At 37.9% G+C, this 17359-nt stretch overlaps 1 protein-coding gene across 1 annotated transcript in view; it reads left to right on the plus strand.

Moving 5' to 3' along the window:
* The window catches only part of CDK7 (cyclin dependent kinase 7), a 67515-nt gene extending 55009 nt beyond the window's left edge, over positions 1 to 12506 (plus strand). Inside the window, exons 9-12 of the mRNA XM_007949186.2 lie at positions 3030 to 3116; positions 9392 to 9541; positions 11907 to 12054; positions 12478 to 12506. Coding sequence (XP_007947377.1) covers positions 3030 to 3116; positions 9392 to 9541; positions 11907 to 12054; positions 12478 to 12506 — 414 coding nt within the window. The remainder of the gene's footprint in view (positions 1 to 3029; positions 3117 to 9391; positions 9542 to 11906; positions 12055 to 12477) is intronic.
* The last annotated feature ends 4853 nt before the right edge of the window (positions 12507 to 17359 follow it).

A 17359-nucleotide genomic window follows, 5' to 3' on the forward strand; every position in this document is an offset into this window, starting at 1 on the left:
TTGAAGTACTTACTGATGAAGGTTGAAGAATACAGTCTGCAGTATGGATTACATCTCAATATAAAGAAAACAAAAATGCTCACAACTGGACCTATAAGCAGCATTACAACAAATGGAGAAAACATTGAAGTTGCCAAATACTTCACATTGCTTGGATCTACATATGACGCTAATGGAAGCAGAGGTCAGGACAGCAGATGACGTATAGCACTGGACAAGTCGGCTGCAAAGGACCACTTTCACGTGCTGAGGAGCAAAGATGTCTCCTTGAGGACTAAGGTGCGCCTGACACAAGCCATAATATTTTCAGTCGCCTCATATGCATGTGAAAGCTGGACAATGAATAATGAAGACCGAAGAAGAATTGATGCTTTTTGAGTTGTGGTCCTGGTGAAGAAGGCTGAAAGTACCATGGAGTGCTGAAAGAACTAACATCTGTCCTGGAGGAACCACAGACAGAGTGTTCCTTGGAAGCGAGAATGGCCAGACTTCGTCTCACCTACTTTGGTCATTTTATTCGAAGGGACCATTCCCTGGAGAAGGAGATCATGCTTGGTAAGGTGGAGGGTTGACAAAAGAAGGGAAGGCCCTTAATGAGATGGATTGATACAGTGGCTGTGGCGATGGCCTCAAGTATAGCAAGGATTGCAGAGCTGGCACAGGACCGGGTGGTGTTTCATTCTGCTATGCATGGGGTCACTATGAGTTGGAGATGACACGACAGCACCTAACAACAACAACAACATCCCTTTTATATAATTTTTGTTTGCAACAATACGTGTATGTTAACTTGAATAGTGTATATGCAATCTGAATGGTCCACTAGCCCATATTCCATATTTGACTAAAATGGAGTTTAGTAAGCCTATTAGCTGATTAAGAATGGGATTGTAGAAGAGCTGCTATTTGGTCTTACAGATACTATATATATAGTTTAACTCAGCCATTCAAATTCCTGAATGAAAATTGGAAATAATTATTCAATCCTAGGGGAAGAAACATACTCTGTCTTGAGTAACACACTTGATCCAGTGCCTACTAAGACATGACATGACAGGGAGCTTTTAAGTCAATGTTGCATCGATTCTTAAGGCAACAAAGAAATATTTTCAAAAATAGCAGATAGTTGCATCTTTTTTGTTGTTGTTGTTCATGATAACACCAAACTGGAAACAACCTAAATATCTGTAAACAGTAGCATATGAAAACACATTGTGGCATATTCATATAATCAAAAATAAAAAAATGAATGAACTAGAACAAAGGAGAAGAGCTACATGATCATTTCAGTCGATGCAGAAAAGGTATTTGACAGAATTCACCACTGTAAGAACAACCAACGAGATAGGAATAGTGGGAAATTCTTCATCATGATAAAAAGCGTTTATAAAGAAAACCACAGCTAACATCATACTCATTGGAGAAAGACTGAGCGCTATCTCATTAAGATCAGGAACAAGACAGAGATGCCCACTATTGCTCGTCAGCATCATTGTAGAAGTCATAGCCAGAATAGCTAGGCCTTAAGAAAGAAAGAAAAAAAAAAGATATCCAAATCAGGAAGGAAGAAGTAAAACTATCCCTTTTTGCAGGTAACGTGATCCTATACATAGAAAGCCCCAAAGAATCCACAAGAAAACTATTAGAACTAATAAATGATTTCAGGATGGTAGCAGGGTAGCCAACACACACACACACAAAATCAGTTGAGTTTCTGTATGTCGACATTGAGCAAGTGGCAAAGGAAATTGTTGTTGTTACATGCCATCGAGTTGTCTCTGACTCATAGCCTGTATACAGCTGAATGAAACATTGTCTTGTCCTGTGCCAGCCCCACAATCCTTGCTATACCTGAGCCCATCATTATAGCCACTGTGTCAATCCATCTTGTTGAGAATCTTCCCCTTTTTCAATGACCCTCCACCTTACCAAGCATGATATCCTTCTCCAGGGAATGGTCCCTTCTGACAACATGACCAAAGTAGGTGAGACGAAGTCTGGCCATTCTTACTTCCAAGGAGCATTCAGGCTGTACTTCCTCCAGGACATATTTGTTAGTTCATTTAACAGTCCATGGTACTCTCAGCATTCTTCACCAATACCACAACTCAAAGCATCAATTCTTCAGTCTTCCTTATTCATTGTCCAGCTTTCACATCCATAAGAGGCGATTGAAAATACCATGGTTTGTGTCAAGTGCACCTTAATCCTCAAGGAAATATTTTTGCTCCTCAGCACTTGCAAGAGGTCTTTTGCAGCAGATTTGCCCAATGCTATACATAGTCTGATACATCTTGACTGCTACTTCCATTGAAGTATTAATTATAGAATCAAGTAACATGAAGTCTTTGACAACTTCTATTGTTTCTCCATGTATCGTGATGCTGCTTATTGATCCAGTTGTGAGGATTTTTGTTTTCTTTACATTGAGATGTAATCCATACTGCACATTGCGGTCTTCAATCTTCCTCAGTAAGTGCTTCAAGTCATACTCACTTTCAGCAAGCAAAGTTGTGTTGTCAGCGGATTGCAGGTTGTTAATGACTCTTCCTCCAATCCTGATGCCACTTTCTTCTTCATATAGGCCAGCTTCTTGGAGTAAGGAAATTAAGGAAACACTGTTTACAGTAGCACGAGGGTTGGGAGAGAGAGAGAAACAAGGAGTTTTCCATTGACTTTATGTTAATGATTGTAGAATAATGTGAAAAAAGATAGTGATAATGGTTGTACAACTTGATGAATTTCATCCATGTCACTGCATTTTGCATGTAAGAAGTTTTTGAATTGGCAACTAGTTGTGTATATTTTCCTCACAATAAAGAAGTTTTTGGAGTGAATAAAATGTGCAGTTTAAGTGCTGTTCACCTCTTTAGCAATGGGAGGAGCTTATGTTACATCTATTTACTCCTCAGGTTAAATTTTTAAAATTTGCTGTTGAATTTTAGTTTTCCTTATTAAATTTATACTATTATTTGTATGGAAACTATCACATACCCACCTTGAAATAAGTGCCTACTGCTTTTTTTCAGGTTCCTTTTTTGCCAGGAGATTCAGACCTTGATCAACTAACAAAAATATTTGAAACTTTGGGCACACCAACAGAGGAACAGTGGCCTGTAAGTCTTCCCGCAGTTTCTTTTAAGATTCAGTTAGGATCCTGTGAAGTTATTTGTCATATACTTTATTAGTGTTATCAGTTGAATATTACTTAAAGAGATTTATTAGTTGTCTTAATTTACCAGTAATACATGATCATTGCTACAACCATTTTTAAATTATTTTTTAGCAAAATTTTAGTTGCATGTGCTATTAATGATGTTGTTGTAGTTGTTGTTGTTAGGTGCCATCGCGTTGACTCCAACTCCGTGACCTTGTGTACAACAGAACGAAACGCTACCTGGTTATGCACCATCCTCATAATCCTTGCTATGCCTCAGCCCATATTTGCAGCCACTGTGTCAGTCCATCTCGCTGAGAGTCTTCCCCTTTTTTTTACCAGCCCTCCACTTTTTATCAAACATGATATCCTTCTCTAGGGAGTGGTCCTTTCTGATAACATAACCGGAGTGGGTAAGATGCAGTCTGGCCATTCTTGCTTCCGAGGAGCATTCCACCTGCACTTCTTCCAGGACAGATTTGTTCATTCTTCTGGCACTTTCAGTATTCTTCACCAACACCACAACTCAAAAGCATCAACTCTTCTTCGGTCTTCCTTTTTCATTGTGCAACTTTCACATGCATATAAGGCAATTGAAAATACCATGGCTTGGGTTAGGCACACTTTAGTCTTCAAAGGGACATCTTTGCTCTTCAGCACTTTGAAGAGGTCTTTTGAAGCAGATTTTCCAAGTGCAGTACATTGTCTGATTTCTTGGCTGCTGCTTCCATGGGTATTGATTGTGGATCCACGTAATATTAAACCTTTGACAACGTCGGTCTTTTCTCCATTTATCATAATGCTGCTTATTGACCCAGTTGTGAGGATTTTTGTTTTCTTTATGTTGAGGTGTGATCTATGCTGCAGACTGTAGTCTTTAATTTTCATCAGTAAGTGCTTCTAGTACTCTTCACTTTCAGCAAGCAAGATTGTGTCCTTTGCATATCTCAGGTTGTTAACGAACTGGCCTGATGCTGCATTCTTCATATAGTCCAGCTTTTCAGATTATTTGTTCAGAAATTCTGGTGGCATAGTGCCTAAGATATTTGACTGCTAACCAGAAGGCGGGCAGTTCAAACCCACCAGCTGCTCTTTGGAGGAAGGTTGGGCAATCTACTTCCATAGTGATACCACCTCGGAAACCCAAGGAGGGGTCAGTAGGAGACAAATCCAACTCGACAGCAGTGAGTTTGGTTTTTTTAAAAATACAGATTGAATAAGTATGGTGAAAGGACACAACCCTGATGCACTCCCTTCCTGATTTTAAACCATGCCGCATCCCCTTGTTCCATTTGAGCGATAGTCTATGTGCAGCTTCCTCATGAGCATGACTAAGTATTCTGGAATTCCCATTCTTCTCAATGTTATCCATAATTTTTTATGATCCACACAGTCAAATGCTCTTGCATAGTCAATAAAACACAAGTAAACATCTTTCTGGTATTCTGTTAATTCTATTAATGATATTGATTGATAATTTCTGTGATCTGTTGGATCATCTTTGTAATGGGCACAAATATGGATCACTTACAGTTGGCAAGTAAAATTTTGCTGAAAACAATTCAGACGTCATTATGCCAGTATATAGAAAGGGAACTGCCAGAAATTCAAGTCGGATTCAGAAGAGGATATGGAGTGAGGGTGTTTTGGTTACCTAGTGCTGCTTTGCAGGAATATACCACAAATGGAATGGCTTTAATAAACAGGAGTTTATTCTCTTACAGTTTTGGAGACTTTAAGTCTGTTCAAAGTGCTAGGCTCTAGGGGCTGGGTGAAAACTCCTCTACCTTGGACTTCACCTCTGCCTCCTCTTTCTGGCCCACTGAAGCTGGAAGTTTTTCTTCACTCAGACAGCTGCTGGCTGCTGAGGCTGACAAGCTCAAGGTTGACAAGTAAGAAGGCACAGTCCCAATGTTACCAAACAATATGGCAGGCTACTAATTCAAGTCCAGATGAAGTCACAGAATGGTCAGGGCATGGCAGGCTACTGAATAATGATTTGGCTACATGCAGAGTTCAAGCATGCCAAAAGGCTATAGACTAATCCCAAAGCTTCTTTTATACGAGAAGCAGACCATATCCCTAAAGCAACTACTCAGCTGCTTGTGGCAGATTTCATCATGGAGTTGATTGCCAGTCCCTCCAGCTACCCAGCCACTCAATTAGGCCCAGCCAAATTGACAACCGTAACTACCACAGAAGTATATCATTGCAAAACATGGGAATTCCAGAAAACTATGCTCATGAGAAACCTGTACATAGATCAAGACACAGTTGTTCAAATGGGACAAGGGGATACTTCATGGTTCAGAATCAGGAAAGGTATGTGTCAGCATTGTATCCTTTTACCATACTTACTCAGTCTGTATGCTGAGCAAATAAAATGAGAAGGTGGACTATATGAAGAATGCACCATTGGAGTTGGAGGAAAACTCATTAACAACTTGTGATATGCAGAATAACACAACCTTGCTGAAAGTGAAGATGACTTGAAGCACTTACTGGTGAAGATCAAAGACTACAGTCTTCAGTATGGATTACACTTCAAAATAAAGAAAACAAAAGTCTTCGCAACTAGACCAATCAGCAACATTAGTATAAATGCAGAAAAGATGGAAGTTGTCAGGGATTTAATTTTACTTGGATCCACAATCAACATCCATGGAAGCAGCAGTCAGGAAATCAAAGAATGTATTGCATTGAGTATATCTCCTGCAAAAGACCTTTAAAGTGTTAAAGAACCAAGATGTCACTTTGAAGACTATTGTTCACCTAACCCAAGCCATGATATTTTCAGTAGCCTCATGTGAGTTTGTGAGCTGGACAGTGAATAAAGAAGACAACAGAAGAACTGATGCATTTGGGTTGTGGTGTTGGCAAAGATACTGCGTGTACCATGGACTGCTAAAAGAATGAACAAATCTGTCATGGAAGAAGTTCAGCTGGAATGCTCCTTAGAAACGAGAATGACCAGACTTTGTCTCACGTACTTTGGTTATGTTGTCAGAAGGGACCATTCCCTAGATAAAGATATCATGCTTGATAAAGTAGATGGTTATTGAAAAAGACACTCCACAAGATGGATTGACTCAGTGGCTGGAAAGATGAGCTCAAGTATGGTGATGATTGTGAGGATATCGCAGGACCAGGTACTGTTTCATTCTGTTATACATGGGGTTGCTGTGAATCACAGCCAATTTGACAGCACCTAGTAATGACAGCTTGTCCGATTGCTCCAGCACCATTTGTTGAAAAAGCTCTTCACTGAATTGCTTTTGTACCTGTCAAAAATAATTTGCATGTATTTGTATATGTCTGTGCTGCGTTCTGTGTTCTATTTCATCAATGCATGTGTTTGTCTTTCTGCTAGTACTACAGTCTTTAAAGTAAGTCTGATGTCTTAAAATCAAGTAGAGTGATTCCTATCACCTTACTGTTCTTTTTCAAAATTGTTTTAGCTGTTCTTACTCCTTTGTCTTTCCATATAATCTGTACCTAAAAAAAAAAAAAATCTTGCAAGGATTTTGATAGGAATTATGTAAACCTATATCAGTTGGAATCAACATATTTACTATGCTGAATCTTTAATTCATGAACATGGCATATCTCACCATTTATTTAGGTCTTTGATTTCTTTCATCATCACTGTGTAGCTTTCCATATACAAGTCTTCCGTTGGATTTTCACCTATTTCATTTTTTTTTGAATGATTGTAAGTGGTATTGTATTTTTAAGTTTGATGTCCATCTATTCATTCTATTATTGTCTTTGTTGTTAGGTGTCATCAAGTCAGTTCTGACTCATTGTGACCCTGTGTACACAGAATGAAACATTGCTCTGTCCTGCCCCATCCTCACAACCTTTGCTATGCTTGATCCCATCATTGCAGCCACTTTGTTGAGGGTCTTCCCCTTTTGTGCTGACCATCTACTTTACCAAGCCTGATGTCCTTTTCTAGGGACTGGTCTCTTCTGACGACATGACCAAGGTAAATGAGACAAAGTCTAGCCATTTTTGCTTCTAAGGAACCTTCCAGCTATAGTTCTTTCAGGATAGATTTGTTCATTCTTCTGGCAGTCCATGGTGTTTTCAGTATTCTCCAGTACCACAATTCAAACGCATAATTCTTCTTTGGTCTTCCTTATTTATTGTCCAGTTTTCACATGCATATGATACTATTGAAAATACCATGGCTTGGATTAGGTGCACCCTAGTCTTCGACATGACATTTTTGCTCTTTAACACTTTAAAGAGGTCTTTTGCAACAAACTTCCCCTGTGCAGTATGACATCTGATCTCTTGATTGCTTCTTCCATGGGTGTTGATTGAGGATCCAAGTAAAATGAAATTCCTGACAACTTCAGTCTTTTCTCCATTTATCATGATGTATTAATCCAGTTGTGAGGATTTTTATTTTCTTTATGTGAATACATACTGAGGGCTATAGACTTTGATCTTCATCAGTAAGTGCTTTAAGTCATCTAAACTTTTTAATAAACAAGTTCATGTCATCTGCATTTTGGAGGTTGTTAATGAGTCTTCCTGCAATCTTGATGCTTCATTCTTCTTCATATAGTGCAGTTTCTCATTTTATTTGCGCAGCATACAGATTGAATAAGTATGGTGAAAGGATACAATTCTGATGCACAGGTTTCCTGATCTTAAACCATGTAGTGTCCTCTTGTTCTGTTCAATTGACTGCCTCTTGGTCTCTGTGGACAAGTTGTTCATGCACACAATTAACAATGTTATCAATTGGTTGAACATCAACCAGTTCTTTTTGGTACAGTGACTCTTGTCTCTTCCATCTTATTTTGATGCTTTCTGCACTGTTCAGTATTTTGCCCATAGAATCTTTCAGTATTGCAACTTGAGGGCTTAATTTTTTTCTTCAGTTCTTTTAGCTTGAGAAATGCAGAGCCCGTTCTTCCCTTTTGGTTTTCTAATTCCATGTCTTTGCACATTTCATTATAATACTTTGTCTTCTTGAGCTGCCCTTTTAGATCTTCTGTTCGCTCTTTTATTTTACTATTACTATATAGAAAAACAATTGATTTTTTGTATACTTAATTCCTGCAACCTTGCTCGATTCACTAGTTCTAGGAGTTTTTAAATAGATTTCTTGGGATATTCTACATAGACTATCATGTTATCTGCAAATAGGGACAGTTTTATTTCTTCATTTATAATCTATGTGCTTTTTATTTCCTTTTTTTGCCTTACTGTATCAGCTAGAGCTTCTAACACCGTTGAATAAGAGTGGTGAGAGCAAGCACCCTTGTCTTACTCTTTGTTTTAGGAAGAAAGCATTCAGCCTTTCATCCATAAATGTAATGTTAGCTGTTGAGTTTTTTGTATATGTTTTCTACAAGTTGAGGAAGTTCTCTTCTTCTGTTTTTAGTTTTCTGAGGTTTTTATAGTGCCTAAAGCATTTGACTGCTAACCAGAAGGCTGGCGGTTCAAACCCACCAGCCACTCCTCGGAAGGAAAGATGAGCAATCTTCTTCTGTAGTGGTACTGCCTTGGAAACCCAAGGAAGGGTCACTATGAGTTGGATCTGGCTCGACAGCAGTGAGTTTTTAGTTTTGGGGTTTTTATTGTGAATGGGCATTGAATTTTCTCAAATGCTTTTTCTGCATCACTTGGTGTGCTCATGTGATTTTTCTTATTTAGCCTATTAATATGGGCAATTACTTTGATGTTTGAATACTAAATTATCCTTGCATCCCTGTATGGAATACCATGCAACTGTAAAAAAGAATGAATAAGCTCTTTTTGTGCTAATATGGGCTAATCTCTAAAATACAGTGTTAAGTAAAAATATGTGTGTACTGTATATTGTAACTTGTATTAAAAAATATATGCATATAATTGTATATGCAAAGAAGTCTCTTGAATCATACATAAAAAACTGGAAACATCACCTCTAGAGAGAGACTCTGGGCTGCCTGGGGGACAGAAGGGTGGAGAGTTTCACAGTATGCTCATATTGGTATCTTTTGAATTATGTATTATTAAAATACCATGTATTAGTATTTCCTGTTGAAATTAATACATAATAATAAGTTTAAAAACAGATATATTTATATCTTCCAGTGAAGAATTGTATGCAAATGTGTTTTTAAAGGTTTTTTATGCACAGCTTTTTTCCCTTTGTTTTTACCACTGATGTCTTTAGTATTATAGAAATGGCATTTTTAATATTTAAGTTTGAATTATAAAAATATTTTACAGGACATGTGTAGTCTTCCAGATTATGTGACGTTTAAGAGCTTTCCTGGAATTCCATTACAACATATCTTCATTGCAGCAGGAGACGACTTGCTAGACCTCATACAAGGCTTATTCTTATTTAATCCATGTACTCGAATTACAGCCACACAGGTATTTTAGTATATGTTTATTATACTAGAAAATATGAGGAAAATCTTAATTAGTGCATTGATAAAATAAAAGTTGCATAAAGTTTTCTAAGGAGCTCTGGTAGCATAGTTCCTAAGGCACCTGACTGCAACCAGAAGGCTGGCGGTTCAAACCCACCAGCCACTCCTCGGAAGGAAGGTTGGGCAGTCTACTTCCATAGTGATACCGCCTTGGAAACCCAAGGAGGGGTTGCTATGAGTCGGGTCTGACTCGACAGCACACAGCAACAACAACAACAACAAAGTTTTCTAACATTCTTTAAATACTTGAGATACACTTTTTTTTTTTTTTTTGTGATTTGGGTGAAAGTTTACAGAGCAAATTCACTTTCCACACAGTAGCTCATATACACTTTGTCTCGTGACATTGATTACAATTTACCCCAGTGCAATAGCTCCCCTCCCACTTCCTTCCCATAGCTGCCTCTTCCCTGTGTCCTTTCCTCCATGCACTCCTGCCCCCTAAGCTGTCTCCCTGTGCATACACAGCTTTTCTGTTGTCCTATGATTGTTCTCTCTAAGGAGTGTAAATACTTAAAAGATATATTTTTGTTTTAAGAAATAACAACCCATTTTTTTCCTCTAAGCTACAAGCTGTTGAGATTGGAATTAAATTACATCATACACACACAACTACAGTAAAGTGTACGCTTGCTTACGAAAAACCGATTGCTACTCATTGTTCCTTACTCATGGGGACCATACAGGATCAAGTAGAGCTGCCTATTAGGGTTTCTAAGGCTGTAAATCTGTATCGAATTAGACTGCCACATAAGTTCTAATTGCTGACCTTTCAGTTAGCAGCCACCCCTAGTGCACAACACTGCACCCCTAGTGCCCAACACCTACTTGTAAATATATAAATAAATATCTATATCATAATTAATGGGCTTTTTAAATAGTATACCTTAGGGGAAAAATCCAAAGCTTTTAATTATTTAAAACACTACTATATTTCAACTGAACTCTTATGTATTAATTTAAATTATGTGGCAAACCTAATGAAAGTCCCCCCCACCAATGAAATCCAGATGTGCATGCTGGTCATTATCTCAATCCAAAAATGATAATGAGAAGGAAATGGTATAGTCAGATACAGGTATGTGCTTATAAGATACTGAAAGATTATGTTTGTTTGTTTTCTTTTTTAACTGTGGTAAATATATATATAGACTTTTGATGTTTCAACATTTTTTACATGTACATTTAGTGACATTAGTTACTTTCATTATGTGCAACCATTACCACTACCCATTTCCAAATTTTTCCTTCATCCTTAGCAGGAGATATTCTAAATAGAAAAAAAATCTGAAATAGTATTTAAGGAAATAATCAAACTCTAAATATTATGAAGAATATCTGCTCTTATAAAAGAGGGAGAACACAAAAAATATAAGATCTACATCTTTGAAAAAGCATTTTCTTTGTCTTATAAAAACACACAAACAAACAAAACAGGGTCATCACAAATATTTAGAATCAGAGCAGGTCAATACAAAGATGTAACAGTATAATGATTTGACCTCGTGAAGGGAGATACACATTAAAATGAAATGCCATGAATCTTCATATCTAACAAAACATTAATGCACAATATATCGAGGATATAAAGTGGATTTTTTTCCCCTTAGATTTGTTACATACTGCCAAGTCATCATTTAATGCATCTACTCATTTGGGTTGATAAAGCCTTTTTGTAGTAGCACGTTCTACATAAGTACATACCAAACCAAAAAACCAAACTCACTGCCATCAAGTCAGATCCAACTCACAGCTAATTCTGGGCTACAAAGAGATCTGAAAAATGAAGAGTATCTCATTCCAACTTTAAGACAGACATCTATGAGCTAAACCCATTTTTAAAAATTCCATCTACCAAAATACAGCCCAAATGCGCTACTGTTAATACAACATCTAGTCCTTTCTATGTTTTAAGTTATTAATAGGAACAACTGTCTAGATAATATGATCAGTCTTAAGTTTCCAATGATGGAAATGCTATGTATGTAAGTACAAGTGAAAAGGCAGTAACAAGTTACTTGTTTGAAACCAGAAGAATAATTCTAATGGTAAAATATCATCCACTTAGGGAGCTCTGGTAGCATAGTGCCTAAGGCACTCGACTGCTAACCAGAAAGCTGGAGGTTCAAACCTACCAGCCACTCCTCAAAAGGAAGATGGGCCAGTCTACTTCCGTAGTGATATTGCCTCAGAAAACCAAGGAGGGGTTGCTATGAGTCGGGTCCAACTTGACGGCACATAACAACATTCACATCTCAAGTACTAATTTAAAACTTTACCTTATTTGGTATCTCTTGTTTTAAAAGGCATTGAAAACTAAGTATTTTAGTAATCGACCAGGGCCTACACCTGGATGTCAGCTGCCAAGACCAAACTGTCCAGTGGAAACCTTAAAAGAGCAACCAAACCCAGCTATGGCAACAAAACGGAAGAGAACAGAGGCTTTGGAACAAGGTAAGACTCCTGCATTTTAAGAAATAAAATTAATTCAGGAACTCAAGATAGCTAACATTTAACTTATAAGTGAAGGGCAACTAAGAAAATTAGATGATGAGTTATTCATTCTATATATATTTAACTTACATAAAATAGATAGAACATACTGTTTTAACTGTATTTGCTCCCAATGAGAATACTTTATTATATCTTTAAAAGGACATAGGTACTTTTGAATATACCTTACAGTCACGAAAACTATTGATGTTTACCCTGTTCCCTTCGTAAATTCCTACTGGTACACTGTATGCTTAATGGTTAACAAGTGCTATTGGAAAAGTAACAGGTAGAATAAATGTAGTTGGAATGCAGCAACAGGGTGACTGGGTTAAAATTGCTATAAGCTTAAATGTGAAAAACTCTTGTTTTTTTACTTTCTAGGAGGATTACCCAAGAAACTGATTTTTTAATTATGGAGAACACTGGACAGTATTTCACTGCTGAAGGAAATAGTAAAAAAGGAATATAATGGAAAATAGTAGACATTAAGTAAATGTTATAGAACTGAATTTGTAAATATTCTATACATGTAAAATATATGACACTGGGTTATTTTTATTAAATGTATTTTAAAATAAATTTAATTCTGGTTTTCTGATTAGAGTGTACAAGTGAAATAAGTTCAATCCTCTGAAATTTAGAATTGAAAATGCACTAGGGAAACACTAATAAAAGTTATTTTAAAGAACTGCTTCATACAGCATCACAAATTTATAGAAACAGGTTTATTTAAAAGTATAAAAAAATATTTAGTAAAACAGCAAATTATGTATTACTCAGAGTTAATAGATGTTAATATATATTAAAAAGAAAAAAGGAAACGTTTCTCTCTTTTCATCTTCCCGAAAGGTGAACTCTCACGAACAACAAACAGCATTGTTTGGGGGTCTCAAAATTTTTCATAAATGGATACTGTTCATCTCATAATGCAACTTTTTCTTGAAAACTTTTTCTTTTTTTGTAAATTTTCATTGTTGAAAATATACACAGTAAAGCATACAGTAATCAACAATTTCTGCATGTACAGTTCAGTGTTATTGATTACATTCTTTGAGGTATGCAACCATTCTCACCTTATTTTCCTAATTGTTCCCTGTTAACATAAACTCATTGTTCCCTAAGCTTCCTATCTAACCTTTCCAGTCAATTTGATATCTCGTATAGATAGTTCTTTAAAGGAGCACATTGCTAGACTTCTGGTAAGATGGAGGAATAGGCAGACAAGCTCCACAGGCCCTCTTCAACAAAGAAAAGAGAAACCAATTAACAGAGATACAGAAGATAATCCTGGAGCCCTGAGCTTTGAAAGGAACTACTATACAGAAGTAGATTAGGCACCAACTAGTGGAAAAACCTGAATGAAAACAGTGAATACAGAGAGGGACAGAGCTGCAGACTGTTAGCTATGCTGATGGCACAAACAGCCTGAATAATTTGAAGTGGTGTTGTGACCTGAGAATTGACCTAAAGATCAGCCCTGATCACCAAGGGCTGTAGGGATGACTGGGCTGGTGGCCTATGACTAGGAAGGGAAACAGCAAGGAGGGAGACAACCTGAGCTGTGGACTTTCAACTGTTCAGAGGGTGCAGCCATACAAGTGGTGGCCATTTTGGATATTTAAAGTGACCGAGGGTACAGCCATTTTGAATGTTTACAAGTGGCTGCCATACTGGATTTTAAAGTGACAGCATTCTCATTTGGATTCCAGGGACCTAAGAATAGGCTTGGGAGCTCTGATAGCATAGTGCCTAAGGCACTTGACTGCTAATCAGGAGGCTGGTGGTTCAAACCCACCAGCCACTCCTCAGAAGGAAGATGGGGCAATCTACTTCCGTAGTGATACTGCCTTGGAAACCCAAGGAGGGGTCATTATGAGTTGGGGCCGACTTGATGACACATAACAACAATAACATGAATAGGCTCAGGAGCTCTGGTAGTATACTGCCTTAGGCACTTTAATGCTAACCAGAAGGCTAGTGGTTCAAACCCACCACCCACTCCTTGGAAGAAAGGTTGAGCAATCTACTGTAGTGATACTGACTTGGAAACCCAGGGAGGGGTTGCTATGAGTCAGATCCGACTTGACGGTACATAACAAGAATAGGCTCCATTTGCCAAGGACAGCAGGGACATACGGGAGGGTGACAATGGTAAAGGAGACAGGTGTTGAGTGTTTAAGTGCTGTCAGCTAGCAAACAGAAGAGCACAGTACCCTGCTTGCTTAGATAACATCCAAACAAAACAAAACGAAAATCTTCAGCAAGTCATTCCAACATACAATCACCAGTTAAATATAAACACAAAAACATCACAATGTCTAGGAGACAATAGCATTACAGTCCATACAAAGAAGCTAGATAAAGCAGGGAAAAAAAGGGACCAGGATACAGACCCAGAACACATCCCTGAAGAAGCAGCAGCATTGGAACTCTCTGATAAGGAATTCAAAAGCATTATATTTAAGTACCTTCAATGGATTAAGAGATCAAGGAAAACACTGAAAAAAGTGAGGAAAACACAAACCCCTCGAACAATTCTGGAAGACAATACAAGAACAAAATGACAAAATGAATGAAAAATTAGAAATGATACAGAATCTACAGATAGAAACCCAGAAGATTAATACTAAATTTTGAGAAACGGGTAACACATTGAATAGGCAAAGGAGTAGAATTGAATCAATGGAAGATAGAATTGGTGAGATTGAAGACAAATACTTCAGTACTTCTTTGGAAAGGGATCAATGAGAAAAAAAGATCAAAACAAAATGAAGAAAGCCTGAAGTTCCATGTGCGATACTGTGATAGTTGGAGCTGTGTGTTAACTTGGCTGGACCACAATTCTGTGTGCTTTAGGCAATTGTGATGCGGGTTATTACCATAATGGGATTGGATATATATGTTTTGAGCAGCCAATCTGTTGAAAGCGAGTTTCCCTAGGGATGAAGTCTGCTTCCAATATATTTATGGACATCTTGGTAAAAGAGACACTATTCTGTGGATCAGGATCCTGTTGTGCTGCCTACAACTGTCCATGAGCAAACAATCCACCATTCAGACCGGAGATCTTGGATTCATAATTCGTTGGGAGTCAACAGCCGGTACTGCCTGCCAACCCTGAGCTCCTAAGCCCCTGCAGCTGTGTGAGTCGGGAAAAGCCTCCAGCTTGGTGTTTGATCCAAGAACTTGGGACTTGCCAACTTCTATGACTGTGTGAGCGATTTTCCTAAATTCTCTTTCTCTACATGCATATATAAGCTTTACTGGTTTTGCTTCTCTAGAGAACCCAGCCTAATGCAGATAACATCAAAAGGAATAACCTTCATGTAATCGGAATTCCAGAACAGGAAGAGACAAACCACAGAGAAAATGGCCAAGATTTGTTGGAAGAGAATTTCCCTGGTATGATGAAAGATAAGAATATATCCATTCAAGAAGTCCAACAAACCCCAAACAAGATAGACCCCAAAAGAAAATCACCAAGACTTATCATCATCAGACTCACCAAAACCAAAGACAAAGAAAGAATCCTGAAAGCAGCATGGGAAAAATGAAGTTATCGGCAAGGGGCAACCAATAAAACTAAACTCAGATTTCTCGGCAAAAACTATGCACCCAAAGAAGATGATGGGAAGGTATATATAAAAACCCTTAAAGAAAAATTTCCAACCAAGAATTATATACCCAACAAAACTGTCTCTCAAATATGATGGTGAAATTAGGACATTTCCACATAAGCAGAAATTAAGAGAATTTGTTAAAACCTGGCCAACCTTCAAGAAATGCTAAAAGGAGTTCTCTGGACACACAGCCAAAAACGGCAAACAACAACCAGCCATTAACACACATGATGATATAAACCAGAAACCAACCCAGTTATGGGAGTAAATTAAGTAAGCCTACAAGATTGTAAACAGGTAAAATGGCAGAATAGGCAGACAAGCTACACAGACCCTCTTCAACAAAGAAAAGAGAAACCAATTGACAGAGATACAGAAGATAATCCTGGAGCCCTGAGCTTTGAAAGGAAGAATACATACATGGATTAGGCACAAACTAGTGGAAAAACCTGAATGAAAACAGTGAGTATGCAGACAGAGCAGTGGACTATCAGCTATCCTGACAGGACCGACACCCTGAATATTTTGGAGTGGTGTTGGGACCTGAGAATTGCCCTAAAGAGCAACCCTGATCACCAAGGGCTGCAGGGATGACTGCGCTGGTGGCCTGTGACTAGGAAGGGAAACACCAAGGAGGGAGACAACCTGAGCTGTGGACTTTTAGCTGTCTGGAGGGTGCAGCCATTTTGATTGTTTGCACATGGTGGCCATTTTGGATATTTAAAGTGACCCAGGGCACAGCTTTTTTTCAGTGTTTTCAAGCGGGGGGGGGGGCGTCATTTTTGGATTTTAAAGTGACAGCATTCTCATTCAGATTCCAGGGACCTAAGAATAGGCTCCATTTGTCATGGATGGCAGGGATATATGGGAGGCAGACAACGGGAAAGGAGACAGGTGGTGAGTGTATAAGTGCTGTCAACTAGTGAATAGAGGAGCACAGCACAGTACCCTGCTTGCATAGATAACATACAAAGAAATAGAAAATCATGGCCAAGTCACTCCAACATACAATCACCAATTAAATATAAACACAAAAACGTCACAATGCCTCAGAGACAACAGAGCATCACAATCCACACAAAGAAGCAAGATAAAGCAGGAGAAACAAGAGACCAGGATACAGACCCAAAACATACCCCTGAGGCAGATGCAACACTGTAACTCCCTGAGATAAGGAATTCAAAAGAATTATATTTAGGTATCTTCAACAGATTGAGAGACAGATCAAGGAAAACACTTGCAAAATTGAGGAAAACGCAGAGAAAACCCAGAAAAATTTCAAAAGACAATACAAGAATAAAATGAAAAATTAGAAATGATACAAAATCTACCCACAGAAATCCAGAAGACTAATACTAAATTTTCAGAAATAGATAACTCATTGAATGGGAAAAGGAGTAGAATTGAATCAAAGGAAGACAAAATTAGTGAGAATGAAGGCAAATACCTGAATACTTCTTTAGAAAGGGAACAATCAGAAAAAAGATTGAAACAAGAATGACTAATGTTCATGAGAGATACCATCAAAAGAAATAACTTAATGTGTAATCAGAATTCCAGAACAGGAAGAGACAATAAAAGCACAGAAAAATTTGTCAAAGATTTGTTGGAAGAGAATGTTTCTGGTGTAATGAAAGATGAGA

The sequence above is a fragment of the Orycteropus afer genome, unplaced genomic scaffold, assembly GCF_000298275.1.
Source record: "Orycteropus afer afer isolate SDZICR_OR568_19922 unplaced genomic scaffold, OryAfe1.0 scaffold00242, whole genome shotgun sequence".
NCBI lineage: Eukaryota > Metazoa > Chordata > Mammalia > Tubulidentata > Orycteropodidae > Orycteropus > Orycteropus afer.